The sequence below is a fragment of the Magnolia sinica genome, chromosome 3 (assembly GCF_029962835.1).
Source record: "Magnolia sinica isolate HGM2019 chromosome 3, MsV1, whole genome shotgun sequence".
In the NCBI taxonomy this organism is placed as follows: Eukaryota; Viridiplantae; Streptophyta; class Magnoliopsida; order Magnoliales; family Magnoliaceae; genus Magnolia; species Magnolia sinica.
The window spans coordinates 23,717,160-23,744,336 of record NC_080575.1 but is presented as its reverse complement, the minus strand read 5'-3'; the positions used below and the strand labels follow the sequence as shown (position 1 = coordinate 23,744,336).

The window sequence follows — 27,177 nt, the reverse complement described above, 5'->3', positions numbered from 1 at the left end:
AACCTGAGGAAGACTCTTTGTTGCTTCGAAGCCATGTCAGGCCTTAAGGTAAATGTTCAGAGGAGTGAAATGCTGGGTATGGTCATCCCTAAGGACGAGGTAGAGGAGCTCGCGAATGTGTTTGTATGCAAAACAGGATTGTTCCCCTCTTCATACTTGGGACTCTTGTTATGTATCGGGAAGCCTATGTAACAATTGTGGGACGATGATGGAAACAATGGAGTGGAAGTTGTCATCTTGGAACGATGTCACCTTTCTATGGGGAATGCCTTTGAAAAGAAATTATCGTTAGGAAGTATGGAACGAAAGCAGGGGGTTGCTGGACAAAAGAGTCCTACAAGGCTACGGGGTTGTGGAGAGTGATACTAGGGTGGGGTGCAAGTTTAAGGAGGGAGCCGAGTTCTCTTTGGGTGATGGAAAAAGGTTTCAGTCTTGGAGGAATGTATGATTGGGTGATCGAAGTCTTCAAGAAGATTTTCGAGGTTGGCCATCTTAGCCCTGGATAGGGACGTCACTGTGGATCTATGTTGCTCAATCTCGGGCATCGGTGTGGTGTGGACCCCTTCGTGTTGAAGAAACCTGATGGAAGAAGAGATGGAAGAGTTCATTAGCTTGTCTGGTCGGCTTTTGAGAATATCTATCTTCGCATTTTTTTTTTTTTTTGGATGCATTAGAATGGCTCAAAGATAGTTCCAGGCACTTCGCAGTTTGATCCTTTATTCCTTTTATAGCCTTCTTCTAGGGTCTAGTTCTAAAAAGGAAGTGGTGCACAATCATCCTCCATGGTCAAATGGGGACCCTCCCAAAGTCACGACATTGGCTTGGTTGGTGGGGCAGAACAAGGTTCTCATGATGGACAATCTTTGGAAGAGGGGCATGGCAATAAACCAACATTTGCTTGCTTTACATGTGGAATGAGGAGTAGCTAATCATCCCTTCATTCATTGCGTCTTGGAAAGGAAGTGGTGGAAAGATTTTTTGGCAATTTTGGGATGGCTTGGGTGTTGCCTCTCTCCATTGGAAGGCTTTTCTGGTCATGGCATGGGGTGGGGTTGGTAAGAGAGGAAGGCTATTATGGAGAATGGCTTTATTGGCCGACTTGTGGGCCTTATGGGAGGAGAAGAACAATTGATGCTTCTGCAATCTAAGTAGGGAAGCATTAGAGATCTTTAGGCGGGCCAAGTTGAATGTTGTACAGTGGGCTTCGATCTTATCGGCTTTTGTTGATACTTTTTTTGTGATCTCTCTTGTATTTCTTGGTAGTCTTTGTAATTCTTTGGCCTTTTCGGCCCTCTATTAATAAATTGTAAACTTAAAAAAAAAAAACTTCCTAGGCGATTGGGCATGGTAAGGAGTAGATGCACCACCAACTCTCCATTCCTACAACACGTCACACAACGATTTGGCATAACCATACCATGCCCGTTGTTCGGACCATCCCCGACATTATCGAAATATCCTCGATATTATCTATATCTCCAGCTCTGCAATACCATAACACTGGTAGTGAAACCGATAACATTGATAGTATCAGAAATTCATGGTATCAACGATGTATCGCTTAACTATCGCCAATGTGTCAATATCACCAATGTATCGCCAGTATTTTCAACTGTGTAAACTAGAGGTGTTGCTTGTATCGCCAATGTATCGCCAATATTTTCGATTGTGTAAATTCCAGGTGTCGCTTGTATATTGCCAGTGTATCAACAATATTTCGATAATATTGCCAATGTATCGATATTGCCAAAAATCTGTTTATTAAAAAAAATTCCATTCAAATTTTTTATGGGTGTATGGTTGTATGCAATGTTCAAATTGTTGACAATAATATTGATAGTATCACTATATTATTGTTATTGCAATATGGGTGATATCGAGACCACAATCTTTTGCTTCATTTCTAGTTCCTTATGATTTCTTGGCAAAATTTGTGTGTTGTCTATATTCTGAAATATTGATGAATGTTTGGATGAAAGGTTGGATGGGATGGTTGGACTGATTTCTTATGATAAAACATGCTTTTAGGCCCCTATTAAATGGAAACTTATTATGTATTCTTTTTGCAAATTTTTTATTCCTAAATATGCAAATATGTGTATTTTAGCATTTCTTGAAGTTTGAAAGAAAGATTCAACTGTTTTCCCCATGTTTCCTTGACATTTCCCCACATTTCCGGTTATTGGCAATATTATCGGCGATATCGATATTGTTTCCGTATCCTTGGCTAGCGAAACTTGTAGTGATACTGATACTTCGAACATTGACCATGCCTTTTGAGATTATCAACAGTTATGATTTTGCCCAAGCAGGCTACCCATACGAAAGCCTTTACTTTTAAATGGGTTGCAGCAGACCACAAACTTTCTGAGAAGTGAAATTGCGGCAGACCGCAAACTTTTTGAGAAGTGAAATTGAATATTACGATTTTATCGGACATCATAATCTCTGAAGCCATTATCATATGCATTAGCATTTATGGGACATGTGTTGCCTAGAAGCACTATTGGTGCTTAAGAAGCTCTCAATATTTAAGTTCATCAAGTACAAAATCTTTTGAGTAAAGTCTCAAAAAGAAAAAAAAAAAAAAAGGAAAAAAAGAAAAAGAAAAAAAGAAAGAAAAGAAAGAGTCTTTTGAATAAAACTTGTGTTTAATGTTTTCTGCCAGTTTAAGTTTCAAATTATGTTTGCATGGCTATGTTCAAATAGATAGGTGCTGGGTGCTGTTGTTTTAATTTATGCACTAAGGAGTGGAGTTGTTTGTTTTTGCAGTTTCCTCCTTGTTATAAAGACATTAGTTTTTGGATCAGCGATTCATTCACGGAGAACAATTTATGCGAAATTGTGAGAGGAATTGCTGGAGATCTTGTTGAGGAGGTATATCTTTAGATGCCATATCTTCTAATTTTCTTCTGGTGCTTCAAATTGTCCACTTCCTAGATACTGCTATATATATATATATATATATATATATATATATATATATATATATATATATATATATATATATATATTCCATTCAAAGCATTTACTAGATGGATTGGCAGTGTAAATTTTATATAAAATGAAAGGTAACAACTAACAAGGAATGTTTTTTTTTTTGTTTTCATCATATAACGGAGGCATAGTGAGCCCATGATAAAAGGGAATCCAGCCCAAAGCTCTGAGCCAAGCTATTTTGGAGATGTAGAGGTAGAACCAATCAGAGTTGCTAAATACATATTAGCTGGAACAAACAGGGAACTTTATGACCTACAACAAGAGAATGTTAATCTAGATGGCAACTTACCCTTTTCTGTTTCGGTTAAATAAAAAAGGTACAGCCAAAACCATGTAATCCGCTGTTATCATGTAAGTCATAGATGGAACATCAATAGTAGAAAGCTTGACAAAGGGTCAATCAAATAAACTTCTGTGAGAGAAGCCTTAAAGGACTATGGAAAATGACAAGGAAAAGTCCACGAGTTTCCATGACGTGGCAATGTTTCATTTCATCCACTCCAATTTTGTTGAAGAGTATGTCTAGACTGTCGAGTGATGTTGAACAGGTAATAAAAGATGGAATGGAGTCAGGTGCAGGCATGCGAGAGCATTGAAGTGGCGGTTTCCTAAATAGGAACTGAGGTAACTAGGAAACGTCTATAATAAAAAAAAGGTATTAACAAAGTTAAAAAGTATTTTTTAATAAAATTAATGCTAACTAAATTATTGCTCTTTAGAAACTTAGAATATCTTGATTTAGAAATTACAAAAAGCTACAAATAGTAGAAAAGTGATTAAATTAGTGATGGTCGTAATTGAATCATGGTAGCGTTGGTTGGTGCTTGGAGCTAACAGACGTGGAAGCATGAGCAAAACTGGAAAGGGTGACAAGGACCTTAAGTAGAAGATTCCTACAATTAAGGTTCAAACAATGGTTTGAAATATTGTTTCGGAGTGTGGCAGCTAGAGCCTGGAACCAGTATGATTTTCCCCAACTTGTTGGGCAGTATCATTTCATCTTGGTGTGGTTTCAGAGTTGGACTTGCACAGTCTAGTTTCAGAGTTGGACTTGCACAGTCTAGTTTCAGAGTATGAGTTATGTTGGGTTGATATGAGTTGAGTGCAGTACAGGCAACTATCGGAGTCATTTAATTGCAGTTGGCTCTTTAAACTTTGAGTGCAACTATGTCACTTTCATGCTAGGTTCATTGGCCTGGTTCTCAGTGGGATGCCTTGAGTAGCAGCCGAGCAAGCGGCAGAACAATTTCCCATTTGTACGTAAACACTACATGGCTAATAACTTGCCCCATTTCCATACTTGCCTGAACTTCAATATGCAGCACATACCTAGGCATAAACTGGGTTTATCACTGTAGCAGTACTGTGTCGGCTTTAGGCAATGTTGCCAACAGTCAACACGGTCCAGTTGCTCAGTAATTGTGGGTAAGCCTAACAACCCATTGTGCATGGTGCCTGAGATGTGACCATATGAGTCCCCCGACTTCTCTCCCTGGACTTTTAGATCAACAAACCTTGACTTGGAAGCTATGGTCTTGGTGTAGGTTTTCAAGAATTGGGGTAGCAGTCCTTTGAAGAAGAGGGAGTTTTGTGGCAAGTACTTCTATGTTGTCTTTGTTGTAAAATTTGGGAAAGAGAGATTAATGCAGAGGCATTTTCGCACCAGGCTCGAGTGGGGTGGCCTGTGAGATGCAGGGGCACACTCGGGGTGGGTGGCCCGTGTGAAGCGGAACCCATGTGAAGTAGGGCCCACGAGGGGGTTTGGCCGAGGTCCTAACCAGTGTTTTCATTGTCGACGAGAAATCGATAATATCGCCGATATTATCGGTGTTGCTAAACCAGCGATACCGAAACCCCAAATTTTTGTTTCTCTTCTTAATGTCGACGAAATATCAACGATAGTTTCAATTTTATCGAAAAAATAATGATCATTCTCCCTATTATTGGAAAAAAATTGAAATATATATAGAAAAATCTCTTACCTTTTTTTTTTTTCCTTCTCAAGATCTACCTGCAAAAGTGTCTTTCGGTTGGATTTAGTGGGCCAATCGCTGTTGATTGGTCCGAATTTTTCGAGATATGAAAACCCTAAAAAAAACCCTTTTTTTTTTTCTTCTTCGAAGAGAATATTTGAAAGAGAACCTGATTTCGTTAAGGTTTACGGGGATTTGGGTTTGTATTTGAAAAAGAAAAGGATAAATTTCTGGAGAGATTTTCGGATTTTTTATGGAAAAAGATCGAAATCTCATCATCATTGCAAGTTTTCCGGAGAAGATGAGAGACTTTTGTAAAAACGAAAGCTCTCTCGCTCTTAACTCTTAAAATTTTAAGGGAGTTGATTCCGTGCGACTTTGGCTTTAGTGAAGATGGTGCAACCCTTACTGTGGGGCCCACCTTGATGTATTCCTAATAAATCCATGCCATCCATACGTTTTTCTAGGTCATTCTAGGATACAAGCCCACGTAGATCTAACTCTCAGGTGGACCATATTCTAAGAAAAGGTGTTTGTTAAACCTCCACCATTAAAAACTTCCTAGGGCCCATTGTAATGTTTTTCTAATGTTTATATGTCATCCAACCTATTGAGAAGGTCACATAAATCTAGATGAAGGGAAAAGCACAAATATCAGGTTGATCCAAAACTTTTGTGACCCATGAAAAGGTTTTAACAGTCGATCACCACTCTTTCTTATGTGATGGTCTACCTAATATTTGAATCTATTCAGTTTGACTCACATCCTAAAATGAATTGTAAAAATGGATAGATGGCGTGGATATACAGTAAATACATCAAGGTGGGCCCCACAGTAAGTGTTGCAGCATTCCATGGCCGCACCTAATCCCATCGGCTCCCTCCTCACAGCCCAGAACCTACTGCGAGGGTGGGATTCCGTAGGGCCCACTTCAATGTATGCATTGCCTATCCGTCTGTTTTTACATATTATTTTAGGGAATTGCCCCAAAAATGAAGGAGATACAAATCTCAAGTGGACCACATCAAAAGAAATAGTGGTCATTGAACGACCACCAATAAAAATTTCCTAGGGTCCACTGTAATGTTTATTGACCATCCAACCTATTGATAAGTTCATACTAATGGATCACCATTTAATTTTACTTTTTAAGTTTATCTAAAATGTGAGTTTTCCACCATTTAAAAGCATGGGTCACCACTGTTTTGAATCGAAATAAAACTAATAATTTAGGTAACTTCTAAGTTACTTTTATAGTGTGAGTTCCACACCATGTAATAAAACTGGTTCATCACCACTTTACAGATAAAAATTACAAATAAAAAACTAAAAAAATAAATCGGATGGGATGGTTAGGGTAGCGGATTAGGTGCGCCTAGGCCTAGGGCATGAGCCCAAAAATAAAGAAGATTCTTAGGTGGACCATACAACAACGATGATTGAATGCCATACCATTAAAAACTTCCTAGGGCCTACCTTAATGTTTCCATAACGTTTATTTGCCATCCAAGCTGTTGCTAAGATCACATAAACATGGATGAAGGAAAAAAGGAAATATCAATTTGATCCAAAACTTTTGTGGCCCATTTACGATCAGTCACCATTATTTCCTGTGATAAGGTCCACTTGAGAATTGGATCCACTTCATTTTGGGTTCATGCCCTAAAAGGATCTTCTAAAACATATGGATATAGAATATATAAATTAAGGTGGGGGCCATCATCATAGGTGAGGTCGAGGCCACACTTAATCCACTCCCAATGGTTAGATGGTTGGATGCATGGATGGAATGGAATGGGATGGGATGGATGTTTGGATGGATAGATGGATGGGTTGGTTGGATGGATAGATGGAATGGATGGATGTTTGGATGGATAGATTGGATGGGTGTATGGATGTTTGGATGATTGGATAAGATGGATGGACGGACGATTGGATGGGATGATTAAATGGTTGGATGGATAGATGGAATGGATGGGTGGATGTTTGATGATTTGATGTGATGGATGGATGGATGTTTGGATGATTGGATGGATAGATGGGATGGATGTATGGATGTTTAGATGATTTGATGGCATGGATGGGATGGTTGGATTATTGGATGGATGGATGGATAGGGATGGGTGGATCAATGTTTGGATGATTGGATGAGATGGATGTTCGGATGATTTGATGGGATGGATGGATGGATGGGATGGTTGGATGGATAGGTTAGATGGATAGATGAATGTTTGGATTATTAGATGGGATGGTTGGATGGATGTTTGGATGATTGGATGAGATGGTTGGATTGTTGGATGGATGGTTGGATGGATGATGGGATGGATGGGATGGATGGATGGATCATCATGCATATGTATTTTGTTTATAAATTATATGCTTATTTATGCATGTCTGTAAAATGTATGAATACATTATGTTTGTTGATTGGTTTAATAAGATTTGAGTGATTGTTGTACTACTATTGGACTGATTTCTTACAACAACACATGCTTTTAGGCCATAATTAAATGGAAACTTATTATGTATGCATTCTTTTTATAATTTTTTGATTCCTAAATATGCAAATATGTGTATTTAGGCATATCTTGAAATTTCATTGAAAAATTCCACCGTTTTCCCATGTTTTCCCCGCATTTCCAGTTATCGGTGATAACAATATTATATCTTTATCTCCATCCAACGAAACTTGTAGCGATACCGACAACTCGAACACTGGTCCTAACCCTTAGGATGTGGGGCCTGGGCTATGAGATAAAGGGATTGATTCGCCATGCTCTATCAGTTCGAGCTTGTAGAGCAAGTGGTTAATTGTCTTGCATCAGAGATAATTATATCTTTAAAGATGCGGTGGTTTTTAAGTCAGAATAAAAAATAAAAAAATTCAAGTGGTGTCTCACTCATCCCAAATTCCACGGTCTGTCTTTGTTTTATTTGTTGAGGAATTGGTCTTGTCCTCTTGTAGGGTATTGGAAGTTAAACTTTAATGATTTGTCCAACTTTGATGATTTGTCCCATGCCAAACCCGGGTCCCATGGCACGATTGGTTTTCTACGGGGAAACAAGGGAGACATTTATATGGCCTTTTCTATTTCTTGGGACAAGGCTACTCAAGTGGAAAGCTGAGAGAAACTTTGAGAATGTTCGCCAAAGTTCTATGCGTCTTATGATTGTGGTGGGGGACTAAGGTAACCTCATTGCTTGAGCTCCACTCAAGGCCCCGTACCAGGGAGGTTTAGCTTTTTTTTTTTTTTTTCCCTATGAAATTCATTTTCTTGCCTCCATGCTAAACATTTCATTTGAGCATGCTGGAAGAGATCTTGATACAACAAGATTGAAAGATAGTGGAATTTCTAGGAGTAGATATGTATACTTACCAACAAGGTATTCCGTATTGGTAACGGTGGCCGTAACGGTCACCACCATTATTGATATGGGTATCGGCCGTAACGGTTGATACGTGCGCGTAACGACCGTTATGACCCTTGTAACGGTTAAATTTTTTTATTTGAAAAATTCTAAAAATATATCTAGAAAATTCAGAATAATGTAAATATTCGAAATATGTATTTATTTTTTATTTTGAACATGTTTATCATAGTGTAACGATCCACTCTTTGGTGAGAGTATTGTATCAGGTTGTCTAGTGAATTTATAAACATGATTATATGCCTCTAATGTTTACACATCACAATCAAGCATTAGTACTAGAAATCAGAAAAAGGCATAAATATTAATTTTTTTTTGGAAAAAAAAGGCCTCAGGAGGTTTTTTTTTTTTTTATTAATTATTTTTTATGACAACAGGGTGTCCTCTCCCCTTTAAGGCAAGACTATTCCCTACAGATGCACGCAATCACCCACCAACCACGTGCATTGGGTAATCCATGGGGCCTCAAAGCTTTTATTCACTCAAAATCACTTTAATATACGGTTTTAATCTAAAAAACCATAATAAGAATGGTTGAAATCTGTTGTAAAATGATCTAGGAGAGTTTTTGGGATGAGAAAAGTGAAAAAATGAGGTGAAAAATAGAGTTAAATAGAAAAAAGTGGTCATCGTTATGCCCTGTAATGACCTTTACGATGACCATAACAGCTGATGCGGTCCAAAAAAATCAACTGCCCTGTTTCACCCCCGTATCGTGTGACGGTCATGGCCGTTACCTATACGTATCGGCTTTTACAGGTGTATCATAATGGATATGGAACACCTTGCTCACCAATCAAGATTATCAAACCTCCAAGTTGTCACACAATTGATAAAAAACCAAATAAAGATTGCATACACAAGGCAGTTTACCAACTGAAACTGATATGCTTATGATATCTAGAGGAATGCTCACCTACACACCTTCTTAAATGAGCACCCCTGCACACTTTTGCACACATGTCATGGGCACAAAATCTGAATGGTTAACGTGATGTGGCACCCCTTCAAACCTCACAAGCCCAACTTTCAGCCCGATCCAAAACTCTAGTGGGCCATGGCAAAAGGAAACAATTTCTCTCTTGATTTGCATTTCTCTTTGCTATGGCCCACTAGAGTTTTGGATCAGGCTGAAAATTGGGCCCATAAAGTTTCAAGGGGTGCCGCATCACGTGGATTGTTCAGATTCTGTGCCCATGACATGTGTGCAAAGGTGCGCACGGGTGCTCACGTAAGAAGGTGCGCAAGTGAGCATTCCTCTACATATCCATGCCATGATATGAAGAAACAACTCATGACTAAAGGGGATAAAAGCAACTAATGTTAGGAGATAGAAGCAATACATACTAGAATAAAGTGCTTTTTTTTATTATTATATCAAATTAATCATCTTGGTCAAAATTTCATTTGCTGTTGATTTCAACATGGACTATGATTGGACAATTCAAAGGCTTGTGTTTTTTATGCATTCCTTGAGGGCCATCATCATTGACCTAGAAGGACCACTATCTAGATCGTCCATATCGAACCAAAGTCTAAGGGCTCGTTTGGCATCTCTACTCTAATTCAATAAGAGCTACTCTAATAAGAGTGTTTATTTATTTATTTATTTAAAATTTTAAAATTTTAAATTTTTATTTTTAAAATTTTTTAATTATCAAATTAATCATCATCTTGTCAAATTTTAATTTGCCGTTGATTTCAACTTGGACTATGATTGGACAATTTAAAGGCTCGTGTTTTCGATGCATTCCTTGAGGGTCACATCATTGGACCTAGAAGGACCACTAACTAGATTGTCCATATCGAACCAAAGGCTGAGATAATTGGCACTTCATTGGAGGATACACATTTATAAAAAAAAAAAAAAAAAAACCCTCGGAGGAACGTACCAACCATCTTATGAACAAATTCAATGGTCCAGATTGTTTCGAGTTTCTGGACCACTGTAATAATCTAATTGTATAGAGGAGATAATTACAAGGTGGTCCACAACCTCTTCCACCATGAGATCAATTTCATCCCTAATGGATCTCATATTAGATCAATATACCTCATAACCCATTTATGTCTAGATCATATGCAACAACTTGCAGCCTACTTTTGGAGTATCAAGGGTGTAGAAACTACGTGAAATTGGCCTTGTTTGAAAGCTTATCGATTCTTCCAACGATCCCAAGAAAAAGTGTAATTCTGATATCATATTAAGTGAGTTATGACCGACTTATTGGACAACCATTAGAAGCTACCAGGCAAGATATGTGATTCCAAAAAAAAAAAAAAGTGTCTCTTATTCTAATGTAGGGCCATTTTCACACCGGGCTCAAGTGGGGTGGCCTGTGGGATGCAGGGGCACACTCGGGGTGGGTGGCCCGTGTGAGGTGGGTGGCTTGTGTGAGGCGAGCCTCACTCTTGTGAGGCGGGTGGCTCGTGTGAGGTGGAACCCATGTGAAGTGGGGCCCACGAGGGGGGTTCGGCCGAAGACCTAACCCGTGGGATGTGGGGCCTAGGCTATGAGATAAAGGGATTGATTCGCCATACTCTATCAGTTCGAGCTTTAAGAGCAAGTGGTTAGTTATCCTGCATCACTTTCCATCCTCGCGCATATCCACTTGAAAATTTCTACTTAAGGATGCCTTTACACCTCTTTCGAAGATGGTACAAAAAATAAGGAGTTCCCACACGTTCCTACTTTAAAAAAAAAATCTTAGTAGGATGTGTTTTAAACAATGAGATTAATTGGAAAATGTGTCTTCTTTGTTTTTGTTAGTCCAAACTCAAGGAACTTTTTATAATTGGTTGAAGATCTGGAGCTTATTTCTTATTGACTAATAAGTTTAGGAGTCTTTTGTGATTGGTTTAAACAATGTGGAGAATTCTTTTTTTTATTTTTATTTTTTGAAAGATGATGCAATTTTATTAGGGGCCAGACACCAGCAGAAAAAAAGAAGAAAGATACAAAAAAAAAAAAAGAAGAAGAAGAAGAAGAAAGGAACAAAAAAAGAAAGAAAGGAAATGAGTCTGCGCCAACAAGTTTGGTGCGTGATCTTCTAGGCACAACAAGTCTGCGCCAGCAACCATGTTGGTTCGGGTAGCAGCGTACATTTCTGGGCAGATGCTTGCTGCACCAAAAATTCAAAAAGCTTCACGTTTTAGCAGTCAATTAGGGGGTTGTGGTGAGTCAATGCTTCCAGCGCCAGGGGAGCATAGTCAATTGGAGCCCTTTGTTCTGTCAAAATCTTTCGAAAGAAGAGATTTTTTATTTTTTTTTGGTGACTGGTGTGTTGAAGATCTTGGATTTGATCTAATTCAATTATTGATGTCGAGAAAAGAATCTGGACATTGGAGAATGATGGTATTTTTTCTACTAAATCTTTGGCCTTACAATTACATATAGCAGTATAAATTAGGGCAGGGTTTTCTCAAAAATTTGGAATGCTCTATTCACCTCATATCCATTGCATGGCAAAAGATAATCTTGAACATTTAAATCGCTTTGACATGGCAATTTTAGCTGTCGTCCAAATTGCATGAATGCTGTATTTGCTTGCTTGTGAACCTTTCATAAGTTATCTGACCTTGTTGGCCTTGAAGTATTTAATTAATGTAAAAGCTTTCTTTGGGTCTTCTGAATTGCAGTCTATGTTCATTATGGCGTCACTGTAATCCAAATTCCATATTTAATCAGTGTTGATTAATAGAATCCTTCGGTTTTATTTCATTTCCAGAGAACATTATGCTAAATATTTTTTTAAGGATACAGGAAATACTCGAAACAAGAGAAGAAGAAGAAAGAAACAATATTTATTTACGTGCTTTAGGGTGTTCCCATATCAGCACTTGTGCTGAATATGATGGTGGGGTTACTTTTATTTTTTTAATTTTTTAACTTGATGAGTGTCTGAGGTGGTCGAACTAGTTGAGAGGGTTATCATGTTTTGCCTTCTCATCTGGAATAACAATTCTGCTCATTTCAACAACTAGCAAAGTAAGCAGAATATCAACTTGCAAAAATGCTTTCCACCTGCTGTGATCCCTGAAGAGCTTTCCAAAAGCATCCTTATTCCTTGGGCTTCTTTGGAAAACCCATAAAACATATCTTGGGAGAATGCGACACTGTCTGTGGGCCTTTATACGTGCTACATGAGCAAATTCAGTGTCGTCCTGTGGGATCTCTGCAGAATGTGAGAAATCATTGTGCTTTTGCAGGAAACTTCCACATAATGACATGGAATTTGCTGATGTGGCACATAGGTGATTATCGAAGTGTCCATTCTTGGCAAAATTTCCAAGGTTTCTGAGTGAAGCCTTAGCTTGGCACTGAAATCTTGATTTATGACAAGGGATTATTGAGAAAGCTCTTACCAGAAGCTTTCCAATGATAATAATTCCTTCTGGTGAGTTTGTAACTGTTCATTTCAAAGTTAACAAAGATTTTCTATTCTGCACCTAAAAGTCTTTGCTAGCAATGAGAAAGTAGTGTGCGTTTGTGTTTTAATTGATGGGAAATAATCAGAAGTCAAGGTTTTGTGGGCATATTTTGATATTTTATGATGATCTAGAAATATCAACCGTACAAGGGATTTCATAAGATATTTCCTACTAAAACAACTTTTGTACTGACCGATATAAGTTCAAAGCTCTCCCTAGTTTCCGCTCTCCACGATGTTAGATTTTTTACTTTTGCATACTTTTGCATGAAGATTGATGATCCTTATGTGGTGCCATTGTTGTGCTGTCACTGCTGCCTATTTCTTGTTTTGATCAAGTTGATTGTATCAACTGCCATGCTATTTCCTGCTGCTTATATTTTCCCTCCATACGATCATAAGCATTTCTGCATCAACATCTGAAGTTACATCTGGTACATCAGGATGGTTTTTTGAATGCCTGGTCTCTGGAGGGAGTGAGTAACCCTGCCCTGAGTTGTGATGCTTATAGGAAGGTCATTCGTTTAACCTTGAAGGATGATCCTAAACGTGGTCTGTTTCAGTCCAATAACCTCCTGGTAATGTCATGGTGGTTGAATTCCATGGATGAGGAAATTAGTCGGGTTTATATCTGTTGATTGAAACTAGAAGAATATTAAAGTTGTCGGCGGTACAAGATCCTGAGTTTGAACCAGTCTGTGCTCAAATTCTTGGATATCATCCTCTTCCAAGTCTCATCCATGCTTATCCTCTCATTTTTTGAGATGAATGGCATAGAAAGGTGATGGACATGACTATTTCATCCAATGAAAAATCTGCTCTTATCAGAAAGGGAGCTGAAATATGGGGAAAACGTACTGATCATGATTTAGGAGGCCATATGTTTGGGGGCTGTGGGGGAGTCAGAGGATCTGGAGATTGATTCTGTACTCATTGCAACTAGGGCTGAAAGTTGGGTGGGTTGGTGTTCAACCCTAGCCCAACCCAAGGTTCCTATACCTCAATCCTAACCCAACCCAACCCAACCTCGGGTTGGGCATTCTCACCCTGAGCGGGCTCGGTCGGGTTGGTCGGGTGGATACATACTAATATTTTCATTATTACATACATCATGATAGGGCCCACAAAAGTTCCACATGTCAACACTTTCGGTTTTCTTCTCTCGACCTGGAATGAGATGGGCACCACGGGAGCTGATTAGGTGAGACCCCGGCCTCACCCAAGATGGTGTGGCCTTGACCATGGTGGCAACCTTGATATGTGTATTCCATATCCACCCCATCCATCCTTTTTCCTAGATCATTTTAGGGCATTATGCAAAAAATGAAGTAGATCGATTTATCAGGTGGACCATACCATAGGAAACAGTGGTGATTGACCATTAATGGGCCACAAAAGTTTTGGATCAAGCTAGTATTTGTTTTTTCCCTTCATCGAGACTTATGTGAACTTATCAACAGATTGGATGGCAAATAAAATCTACATAAACATTAATTTGCACCCTAATAAGTATTTAATGGTAGGGTGTTCAATCACCACTGTTTCCTTGACTATGGTCCACCTGATAATTGGATCTTCGTAATTTTTGGGATCATGTTCTAAAATGATCTGAAAAAACGGATGGACGGAGTGGATACAAAATACACACATCAAGGTGGGCACCATGGTAAGGGCTGCAAAGTCTTGGGGTGAGGCCGGGGTCTCACCTAATCTGCTCCCCTGCATCACACAACAAGCAACGAAATTTCTTGATGCGTGAAATTTATGTGGCCCTTGCGATAATGTATTTCTTAAATCCACACCGTCCATCTAAAATTTTTGATCATTCTAGGATCCGGTCCAAAAAAATGCAGATCCAAAGCCGAAGTGGACCAAACCAATGCAAATAGTAGGAATTGATGCTAGCGTTGAAAACTTTTTGGGGCTATAGAAGGCTCTGATCAAGCTGATATTTGTATTTTAACTTCCTCTAGGTATGTGTGATTTTATGAATAGGTCAGATGGAAAATAAGCCTCATGGTTGGCCCTAGGAAAGTTTCAACTGTAGTTCGTTCGATCAATTCTTACTGCTTTCTGTGGTGTGGTCCACTTGAGCTTTGAATGTGCCTCATTTTTGGGGTCATGCTCCAGAATGATCTGTAAAAATTGATGGACGGTGTGGATCTAAAACACAAATCATTGTGGGGCCCGGAGAAGTTCCACGTTAAAAGTCGTGTTGTGTAGCATGCAATCTATTTGGGAGAGAAATCCGGCGTATCTCGTTAACTTGAGTCATCGGAAATGACGTGGCCCAATGAGACGCGGCGGCATTGGAATTTCCCGTGCCTTCAACATAGACGATATGCACTCAATTATAATTTATAAGTAACTTAGATATCGAGCGTTTTTATTTATTTATTTATTTATAAGTAACTTAGAGATCGATTGGGTTTGGGTTGGGTCTTGCAACCCGAGACTTCAAACCAAGCCCGACTGAAATTTTATTGGGTTGGTGTTTGTATAGCCCAAGCCCGAGACCGAACCCAATACGTCCTGCCCGAGCCCAACCCAATGTTGGGTTGGTCGTCGGTCGGGTTGAACCCACCCAACTTTCAGCCCTAATTGCAATAGACGAATCATTTTGTCAGTAAATGTTGGAAGTTACATGGTAAACCTCCCACCATGCCCAGACGTGGTGCCCACAATGCTACTGCAGAATCGAGTGAAATCCCAACTTCCAACAGATGGAACTCTTCTAGTGGATTCATTAAAATCTCATGGAATGAAATATCATTCCATGCTACACAAGCATACTTCTACTCCAACACTCCATGCACATTGTGATTGAAGGGACTACCTTACTTATAGATCTTGTTTCTATTACTCCATGGCCTTTTCTATGTTTATTCTTGTTCTACGTATAAGACGGAGACGATTTAGATTGTTTGTGGAGTTCCGTTGACTTTAGCCTTTGCATTCGCATAATTTCACATATGACCACTGACACATTATAATAAGATTCTGACAAGTACATTGATATGTAGAATTGCTAGCCAACCATCAGATATCGTCCATTAAATTTGTGGACCCTTACCAATGACGTAGGTGTGCCAGGCCCATGAGAAACAGAAGTTGGGGCATACACCCAAATTGTGTAGGAACAGGTGTGATGCTTAAGGATGAGCCGGTGGCATAATCAGATTCAATTCCTACACTTTCTTGCAGCGTGCTCTTCTTCTAACTTGCTTCTGTATATTGGATTGAGAAGTTTTTTGATACTCAGGCAGAGTGAGATGGTTGATATGCAGGGACAGAAATTGCTGGTGTGGCATGCATTTAACTCAAATTGAACCATCCATATCTTTGGACTTGCTTTTGATAGGCGATAACCATAAGATCAGATAAAGTGGATGATCCTAGCCTCTGATTAATGGGCGTCTATTTGTTGAATTTGGACCATTGACTGTTTTTCATTTTAACTATCCATTAGACATCTACTAATCAGCCAATTATAGCAGGATTTCAGTGCAATTGTTAGTTGATGACACATCTAAAGTGGATCCCTATATTTAGGCAGTTAGATTGAGTTGCGTACATGCCACATGCACAATCTACAAGCACTGTGCAACTATTATACTCTGCCAGAGTATCAAGGTTTTTCTTTATTGTATATGGGTTTTCCACTTCTAAAGGATTGTTCCAGAATCATGAGAATTTGCAACTGTCACAAAAATTGAATAACAACTGTTTGGATGTTCCAGTTTGGTGTCTTTGGACATTATCTTACAATTTTGAAAAGATTAGAATTATGTTTCTAAAGCATCTTGACCCCTTTTATACTGACTCCTTTGATCTTTTTTTTTTTTTTTTTTAAATATTTATTTATTTTTTAAATATAATAATAAAAAATAATACAAAGCATATGCCTTTTCTTAAGTTCTGTCTTCAACTAGAGAAGATGCAATGGGATTAAACTGATTATGATGTTCTTCAAAGCGTTCTTTTCCCCAGAATTCTTATGGTTTTCTCTGTAACTGTCAGGTGCGGTTGATTGACAATTTCACCAACAAGAAAGGAATGACCAGTCACTGTTATAGGATTGCATATCGATCGATGGAGCGTTCTCTTACAGATGAGGAGATTAACCAGTTGCAGGTAATACCAATTCTACTAAACTAGAATCTTTAGTGTTTCTCCCAAATTTGAAATAACTACTGTGTGCTTGTGGTTGCAGTGGGATGTTAGAGAAGCGGTGCAGAGTAAGTTGAATGTTGTTCTAAGATGAAGATATATAGTTCTAGAAGCACAATTATGTAACTTATGTAAAACCATTCATTATATTCAAAATAATAGCAGCATTGAATTTCCTTTCTGAGTTTTTGCCGTTTGTCCCATTTCTCCAACTGACCTTTCCAAATTCACTCTGAATTTTTATAAAGATAGATTATGGGAATGGAAATACTTCACAGTTTTACTCATTTATGAAGGTTGGATGTAGTTTTCTACCAAGTGTCAATTAGTAAATGGTTGTTGTGGTAACCCTAATTCGGAGACATTGATCAATCTGGTCCATCCAATTGATAGGGCAGTACTGCCCATCTGTAGAACTAGTCAAACCAGTTTTAGGACACTTCAAATGTTTTTGGGTAATTACGAGCTTCCATTCATCTATATATTACTGAAGAGGCCTCGGAATCTCTAGTTTGATGGATGACACGTTAATGGAAGCAAGAGTGTTATTGATTGGAGCAAGAGGGATAGCTCTTGGCTCCTAATGTGGGCCTCTGTCTATGGAGGGCGATTTTTCAAGTGTGACACCATCAATGCATACTTCCCAATGTCTTCCATGGAGGTAAGTGAACTGGACAGAGGAGATTACAGAATTGTGTAGGAGATGGTTGTTTATTCACATGTTCTTAGGGCAGAAAACCTGGAATGTTAATCACTTCCACTTATCAGTGACTCAGCTTCCTTGAGAGGCTGCATGTATGTAGGACATGAATCTATCAACCACTAGGTATTACCTTGGATCATAGTTGGAAAACTCGACTCTGGTGTTCGGCTGGGTTTGAGCGGAAGACTCCACATTACTTAAAACTCTATGCTTAATAATTATAAATTACAATAACTAGGAATAGCAACAAATAGTTAAAATAATTTGGTACAAGTTCTGTAAATTAGAAGATGTACCAACATGTTGGATGACGTTCTGCATTAGTAGTTACTAAGCTACTTTTGCCTCAGGTAACTTGTGTTGGTTTCTACTTACTCGGTAGATAAGTATGTTAGGTAGAAAAGTAGAAAAGTACTAAGTAGATAAGTACATTTGGTAAATAATATGTTTATCAGTTAAAAAGTAGCAAAGTATGTTTGGTTTCCAACATCACGTAAGTACTTATTCCTTGAATTGGTTCAGTCCACCCTCAATATCCTCCATCAATCATGTGGGCCCATCCTTTGAACTGGAGTGTTCATTATATTGGGTCCACCTTAGCCCGGTCTTCAATATGAACTGTCCAATGTATGGAGCCTACCTTCAATGTGGACCATTCACCTTGTGAGGCTCACCTTCAATGTGGGCTATTCATCATGCATGGCCCACCTTGGATGTGTGCCATTCATTATGCAGGCCCACCTTTACTATGGAGTCCATCATGTAGGGCCCAACTTTGAAGTGGGCTGTCCATTAAGCGGGGGCCCACCTTGGATGTGGGTCATTCATCATTAGGGGCTACCTTCAATGTGAACTGTCCTCCTATGGGGCCCGTCTTGATGTGTTATCTATCATGTGGGGCCCACCTTTTATATCTACTGCCTGCCACGTGGAGCCCATCTTTGATGTGGACTGTGCATTATGTGGCGCTTACCTTGATGTGGGTCATCCATCATGTGGGGCCCACTATCAAAATAAATTGTCCATCATGTAGGGCCCATCTTCAATGTCTACTACCGATCATGTGGAGTCCACCTTTGATGTGAACAATCCATCGTGTGGGTCCCACCTTCAATGTGGTTGCTGATCATGCACGACCTGCCTTGGATGTGAACCATTCATCATTATGGCCAATCCTTGATGTGCACTATCCATAATGTGGGCCCACATTGATGTGGCTCATCCATCAGGTGGGGCACACCTTTGATGTTATTGTCCGTCACATGGGGCTTCCTTCCATATCCACCGCCCCTCATGTGGAGCCCACCATTGATATGGAACTCCATTGTGTGGGCCCTACTTTTAATGTGGGTCGTCCATCATGTAGGCCTTGCTTTGGATGTGGGACATTCATCATTAAGAGCCTACCTTTGATGTGGACAATCCATTACATGGACTCACCTTGATGTTGCTCATCCATAATGCGGGGCCCACTTTTGATGTCGATCGTCATTAGGGGCCTACCTTTGATGTGGACAATCCATGACGTGGACTCACCTTGATGTTGCTCATCCATAATGTGAGGCCCACTTTTGATGTGTATCGTCCATCATGTGGGCCCCACCTTTGGCATGAGCAGCCCACATCATGTGTCGAGCCAAGTGAGTTGTGTTGAGTCGACTCACACTTGACCCAACCTAGTCTCCCCCCAAACCCCAAATCATTAATTTATAAAAAATCCCAAATAAATTGCAATCAAAATTCCAAATCTCAATTTTGAAAATTTCCTATTTGCAAATAATTACACAAATCGAAAAAGAAATTAACCATAGATGGATTAGAAGTATACCATATGAGTTGAGAGAAAGAGGGTGACTTCTGAGTCAGGCAGACCCAAAATGGGTTGAGCTGAGTTGATCGGTCGTGTTGGGCTGACAGCTGATGGGCTAAGAAATAAACCAAATGCCAGAGAGAGAGAGAGAGAGAGAGAGAGAGAGAGAGAGAGAGAGAGAGAGCTTGGGCAGTCCGCAGGGTGCGGCGGGGCGGGATGGGATAGAGCTTGTGAAAGTGATGGGCGGGTTTAGATTTATGGTGTGTGTGTGTGTGTGTGTGTGTGTGTGTGTGTGTGTGTGTGTGTGTATATATAATTTTTCGAAATTATACTCGAGCTGAGCTTGGATTCGAGCTTCGAGCTTCAAGCTTCAAACCAAGTTGAGCTGAGCTCCACTCTGCTTGAACTCAACTCGTTCATGAGAGGCTTGGCCCACCTCGAGTTAACTTTCAAGCCGAGTTAGATTGAGCCAATCCGAGTTCCTTTTAGTGACCAAAATATTCATGTACTGGGCCCATTGTGCACGAGGAATGTTTTAAAAAACTTCAAGTGTGTATTAAAATATTCTAACCTTTTGATCTTTAAAGGTTTAGGAGATCGTCTATATTTAAAGGAAGAAAGTCACTATCAAAAGAATAAAATATCCTAATCTAAGGGTTTTTAGATTTTGGTACCCTTAATCTAATTCAAGGCCTATATATGACAAGGTTTGCAAATTACTCTTTGGCGTACTGTACGCATCAGTCACCAAAGTACAGGATTGTATCTTGAGCCGATATGAGGATATAGCTGTATCATTCACGGCCAACAAGGGTATGCATTGGGGGATATATATTGCTTTGGGATGACATGTTAAACTATGGTATGGCATGTACAACCAGTTGAAATTAATTCTACAAGAAAAATACAGACAAAATAAATCAAGATTAACAAAGCATGCAAAGGGAAAGTAGTGGTTTGCAAGACCAAAGGCATGGGAGGAGATAAAGGCTGCAGAAGGGAGTTATGGTTTGCAAGACCAAGGCAAGGGAAGAGATGAAGGCTGCAGAAGGGAGTTATTGGGTGCTCTAGTAAAGTGTGAGGGTTGATACTATTGTATTTGATGTCTTAAATCTAATCAGATTCTGCGCAGATTTTTCACGCAACTGTGAAAGGGCGGGATTTGTTTCCGATTTTGTTTATGATTCTTTCCAATTTTGTTTGGGATTCTTCCTAAAATTATATATATGGGTGTAAACGGGATTAGGAGGTATCATTCTAATAGATTCTAAGGGTTTCTAAAAAGGTTCTAGGGTTATCAAAGGGTGTAGCAAGGGTGAGATTTGAGGTTTTTCGAATCGGGTAAGTCCTTTCTCTTTGTAATTTCTATTTTCATAGTGAAGATCTGTCACTTTGTGCCATGGTTTTTTCTCACAAAAGTTTTCCACGTTAAATCTGTGTGTTCTCTTGTGTGTGCTTGGTGTCATTGGATTACTATCCTAGATCTAGATCTGTGTGATTCCGCAGGCCAAAATCCCAACAAGTGGTATCAGAGAAATCGTTGAGATACAGATCTGAATCTGAGGGATTAGTAATAATGGCAAGCACCAGGTGTGATATTGAGAAGTACTCAGGAAAAAATAATTTTGAGTTATGGAAGATCAAGATGATGAGTTCCTTAATCAAGTAAGGCGAAGATAGTGCTTTTGAGGAGCGAAAGTCTACTATGACTGATGACGAATGGAATACTCTTGATAAGAAGGCTTTATCATCGATCCGTTTATGTCTCACAGATGAAGTTCTCTACAATGTCATGAGGGAGAAAACTGTAGTTAAGTTATGGGCGAAGTTAGAAGATGTCTATGCGAAAAAATCGTCTGAAAATCACCTACACCTGAAGTGGCAGTGGTATAACTTCAAGATGGCAGATGGTGGAGATCTGGAGGCTCACATCAATAACTTTAATAAATTGGTTTGCAAATTGCTGGATATGGAGGAAGTGATGAAAGATGAAGAACAAGCATGTATGTTGCTGAATTCTCTTTCGACGTCTTATGAGTAATTCAAGAACACAATGTGCTCCACGAATAAAACCCTGAGTGTCGACACTGTTATCTCAGCCTTTCAAGGGAAGGCTATGAGAAAGCTTAACGTCGACATGGAGATATCTTCTCATGCACTGATTACAAGGGGTAGGAATTCTGAACAAGGTACAAGTTCTAGATCCAAATCCAAGGGCAAGGGAAAGGTAAAATGCTGGAACTGTGGAAAGGAATGATATGTGAAGAAGGATTTTGAAAATCTTAAATTTAAGAGAGAAGATTCTGAGGCTTCATACAAGGAGGCCAATGGTGTCACGTCAGATGGATCGAGTGGATGTGATGGTGATATTTTATCTGTGTCTACGAACAAACGGTCATACGATGATCGTAAGGACGAGTGGATGCTAGACACATGGATTTCTTTTCATATAACTCCTCATTGGAGTTGGTTTACTAGTTACAAGGAGTGCGATGGTAAACATATATTTATGGGCAATGACATTGCCTGTAATGTTGTGGCTATTGGTACGGTACGTATTAAGATGTTTGATGGGGTGGAGCGTACTCTGATTGATGTGAGGCATGTTCCTGACATGAAGAAAAATCTGATTTCTTTTGGTGTACTTGAGGCAATGGGCTTTAAGTTCACAGGCATTGATGATGCTCTTAAGGTATCTAAGGGGGTACAAGTAATCATGAAAGCGCAATGACTCGGTAACATGTATAGGTTAATCAAGAGCACTTCAAAAGGTGGAGCTGCAGTGAATATAACGGATTCTACCTCTGCACGTGTATGAGATGTTGGGCATTGCCACATGAGCGGACAGGGGAGGAAGGCTGAGATGCGCGGACAGGGATATAGAGTAGGTGGAGTAGCCACCCCTGAGGAGAATCACACGGCATGATCGCAGGATATCGGTGAGGTACATGGACGAGTACTCTAATATTGCGGGGGATTTATCTTCTATTTATACGGCTCTATGTGAGCCTGGTGCTGAGAAGTGGAAGGTGACTGTGAGTGATGTGATGGACTCGTTGTACCAAAACGACATATGGAAGCTGGTGGAGTTTCTAGTGGGCTGGAAAGCGGTTGGATGCATGTGGATCTTCAGGAGGATACAACATATATACAGGGCAAGGTTGGTGGTGAAGGGTTATGCTCAGAGAGAAGAGATCGCTTTGTTAGAGATATTCGCGCCGACGGTATAACAAGTGTCTATTAGATCCGTGATTGATGCTGGTTGGCCAATGTGATCTTAAGCTGGAAGAATGGATGCGTAGCTTGCACTTCTGTACGAAAAATTGGAAGAACAAATCTACGTGAAGCAATCAGAGCGGTTTGAAGTTAAAGGGGCTGAGAAAAAAGTTTGCATGAGGTCGTGGTTCGACTTGTCGCCTAGGCAATGGTTTGATTCTTTCATGGTGGGTCAGGTATTGTATGTTGATGATATGTAGATCGTCAATTATGATATGCCTGAAATCAATGTACTGAGACTCGGTTAAGTGGGACAATCAGGATGAAGGATCGGGGGCTGTAAAGATAGTTCTCGGCATTGACACTGAAAGAAAAGTAGGTTTTGGTTATCTCAGGCAAAATACTTTGGGTAAGTATTGATCAAAGATGTGATGGACTAGGCAAAGCCGGAGGCATTCCCTACGCGTCTCTCCTCAAAGTTTTCCTCAGGACATGTCCCAAAACAGATGAGGAAAAGCAGGATATCTCATGAGCCTTATTCGAATGCGGTTGGTAGTGTATGCCATGGTCTGTATTAGATCGGTTATTTCACAGGCTATTAGTGTTGTGAGCAAGTACCCCGGCAAGTAATATTGGGTAGCGATGAGATGGTAAGAAGACTATGTCTTTCCTTTTGAGAAGACAGGAGGAAAGGTGGTTGGGCACATGGATTCTGATCCGACAGTCATGCTCACCTAAAACATTCATGCAGAGAAGTTTAAGTTATGTGTAACTTTTTTGGGCTTGGCGATGGCTGAAAAGAAGGACGGAGTGTGCACGAGAAGCTATGCTGTGATGTAGATATAAGAGAAGAGGATGAAGAGTTACACGTTTGAAGATTGAAGACATGGTGGAGATTATTGTATTTGATGTCTTAAATCTAATCAGATTCTGCGCAAATTTTTCGTACAACTGCAAAAGGGCGGGATTTATTTCCGATTTCGTTTATGATTCTTTCTGATTTTGTTTGAGATTCTTCCTAAAACTATATATATGGGTGTAAACGGGATTAGAAGTATTATTCTAAGGGATTCCAATGGTTTTTAAAAGGGTTCTAGGGTTATCAAAGGGTGTAGCAAGGGTGAGATTCGAGGTTGTTCGAATCAGGTAAGTCCCCTCTCTTTGTAATTTCTATTTTCATAATGAAGATCTGTAACTTTGTGCCGTGGTTTTTTCCCGCAAGGGTTTTCCATGTTAAATCTGCGTGTTCTCTTGTATGTGCTTGGTGCCATTGGATTGCTATCCTAGATCTAGATCTGTGTGATTCCGCAGGCCAAAATCCCAACGGATGCTTAGTCACTTTGAAATTGTATACTTAACATACATTAGCTCAATCAGATAGCTGAAGTTGTGGGAATCACATTAGAAAGTTTCCAAATTTCAGATTGATTTGGTATTTTTAATCTTTGATTAATTAGTAGTTATTTGCTAAATTTGGACAATTAACTTTTTTCTTTTCATTTGGCCATCTAATTAAAAATATCCACCAACTAGGATCAATTATAAAATCAAATTAATATAATTTTAATTAATATCCATCTCAATGGCAACCTATAGTTTGCATGGCTTATGTATAATTTGTTACTGCCTGCATATCAGCTATAGTATTCCATAGAACATTTCTAAATTTCTTAAATATACTTATAATTTCTAAAACGCCCTCCAATATCCCTTCGGTCAAAGTTGTAGTGCAGTAAAAAATTAATTATGTGGGTAAAATTGTCCCTAGCTACTGGCTATATATTCACTGTAAAGATGGCTTGGATAATTGATAGATGATCCAGATCCAAAGGTGAAAGTTCCAAAGAATTAATCCCATAGTAATGGGTTAGCATGTATTCTAGCATAAATCTCATGCCATATTCCCATGTGATTTCTGAGTAGGTACACTTCTGGGGCAATCGCCTTACACCCTTGGTGACGTGGCACACTTGTGGAAGATCCAACCACTCATCAAATGCCGTAAATACTTTTATGAAAATAGATGTATGTGCAAGCAAAAATTCATGAAACTGTCCAAATTCAGCATACATTTGTGGCCTATCTGATGTGACATCAAGTCTTCTACCTGATGGGATCCACCAAATGAAGAGCTAGATCTTGCCCATCGGTTTCAATTTACCGGGTGCGAGATGGGACTCCCGAAAACTGTCCAGTTCACTGGCACGCTTGAGGACAAATAGGCTCCTAGCCCATGCCAAGAAGAACGCTCAGAGAGTGTGATCTGATGTGATGTATGATTAATTATGGGAAATAATCATGGGCTTGACGTTCGAGCTCTATGGGGCTACACCGGGTTTTATGTGGAACCAAAACTATGCATATATTGTGCCTCATGTTTCACGTGTAGCTGTGGAAAAACTTAGGTTAGACACAGCTAGAGCTGGGCATCGAAGAGTTAGGGCTGACCTGACCCAAACCAGTTTTGAACTAGACCCGACCCGAACCCAACCCGATCTGAGTCTGAGTTTGGCCTGGACTAACTCAGACTGAGTCCAACCTAGTCACAAGGACCAAGTCAGGTCGAGTCAGCACTGTGTCAGGTCGAGTTAACTTTTTTTTTTTTTTTTTTAAAATAAAAATTTTAATTTAAAGGATTTAGGGTTTAGAAATGGCTTCACCTGAACCAGCCCGGCTTCACCCGAGCCCATTCAGAATACTGCAGCTAGCTCGGACACTCCCGAGCCATCTCAGACCAAATACAAGCACCCGACCTATTTTAATTTGTCTATTCAATTCTACCCGACCCTAATTTAACAAAAATCCTAAATTAGAATACTCTAGCATCATGTATTTTACAAGAATAGATGAAAGTCATGAAATATAAGTCTTCTCGAATGCAAGATTATCTTGATTAGTTGATCTGGAGAGCTGAGTGGCTGTCGAGAGTTAGCAACAAGCGGGTGGGCTGGGTGGGTGCGGCCAAGCTGCTCAATCAAAACGAGCGGCCGAGCTGGTGACTGTTGGGTTGGGACTGTCGAGTGTGGGAGAGGAGGGAGTGGAGGAGAGAGAGAGAAGAGGGTGGCCTGGTGGTGGTAAGTGCTTGTCAGGCTTGGAAGAGGAAGGAGGGAGAGAGGTCAGGTCAGGTGGGTAGGTTAGATTAGATTTAGGTTCCACACATACACTACCTAAACCCCCCGATTAGATTTCGAATCGAGTCGAGTCAGTATTGAGTCTACAGGTCAGTTACATGAATCTTTATCCACCACTTCACTCAATTAAAGGCCATAGTTATAAGGTGCAATGTACAGGTATATGTAGAACCTCTACATTTATGTCCTTTGGTCCATCTGAACTTTTAAACGGTCTAAGTTTTGGTGTGTCTATTCATCCTGGTGGGGTGTACCTGATAACTCAATTAGATGGTGTATAAATAATACAGCAGATCCCTCCGATCTTTTGGGCGTCTATTCGCTGTAGTGTAGTGCAAGTGGATGCATGGCGTATAAACAATATGGTACGGTGGATGCCTCCATGTTTTGGTGTGTCTATTATCCTGGTTTTTGGCACCTGATAACTCTGTTTGATGGTGTATAAACAGCACAGCTAGCCCCTCCGAGTTTTGGTGTGTCTATTCATTCTCGTGGGGCCAACTGATAAATCGATTGGGTGGTGTATAAATAATACGGTGGACCCCTCCCAAGTTTTGGTGTGTCTATTCATCTTGGCCGTGCCCATCTGATAACGTGGTTGGATGATGTATAAACAACATGATGAACTCCTCTGAGTTTTGGTGTGTTTATTTATGTTGGTGGGGGGCATCTGATAAATCAGTGGGACATAATACCAGAAAATATAGCAATTGGACCATCCCAACATCTTATTGGACATTTCTTTGAATTCGGACAATTCCATTTTCAATTTAACCATGTCTTTGCTAGCCTTAAGTTGGAAAGTCATTGTAACATGTTTTGTTATGTTTTTCGGTTGTGGACCATGTTAGTATATATATACATGTGTGGTTCCGCGGATGATCACCGTAAGATTTATATCATACTAATATGTATTTTTTTTAAAAATATTTATACATTATTGCTTTTTTTTTTTTTGTAAATTAATGAAAAAGGGGAGAAAATATCAACCCTAAATTCTGTGAAATTATAACTTGCTTACAATAGTGCCCACTATTTGAACGGTTTGGATTGAGATAAAGGTATGCTATAAAAGTACTCTGGGTTGCTGCAGTTCCTCAGGTTTTTTTTTTTGGAATAGAATGAAATGCTGCAAAGGCCAAATATGGAGCAAGGACTGTCTTGTGAGATTTTCTAAAGATATGAATCAACCTATTCTAGTAGTAGTAGTATACCTCTCGTCTCTATTTCAGTGATCAAAACATTTATGTGATGGGTCCATTGTGCATGAGGGATGCTTTAAAAAATCTGATATTAAAATATTGCAATCTTTTG

General features: G+C 39.6%; 1 protein-coding gene across 2 annotated transcripts in view; it reads left to right on the top strand.

Annotated features, from left to right (window-relative positions):
• The window catches only part of LOC131239708 (phenylalanine--tRNA ligase, chloroplastic/mitochondrial), a 50,690-nt gene extending 33,400 nt beyond the window's left edge, over positions 1 to 17,290 (top strand). For both annotated transcript variants that reach the window (XM_058237544.1, XM_058237543.1), the window contains 3 exons: positions 2,773 to 2,877; positions 16,854 to 16,967; positions 17,047 to 17,290. In XM_058237544.1, the coding sequence (XP_058093527.1) occupies positions 2,773 to 2,877; positions 16,854 to 16,967; positions 17,047 to 17,097 (270 nt within the window). In that variant the 3' untranslated portion in view covers positions 17,098 to 17,290. The remainder of the gene's footprint in view (positions 1 to 2,772; positions 2,878 to 16,853; positions 16,968 to 17,046) is intronic.
• The last annotated feature ends 9,887 nt before the right edge of the window (positions 17,291 to 27,177 follow it).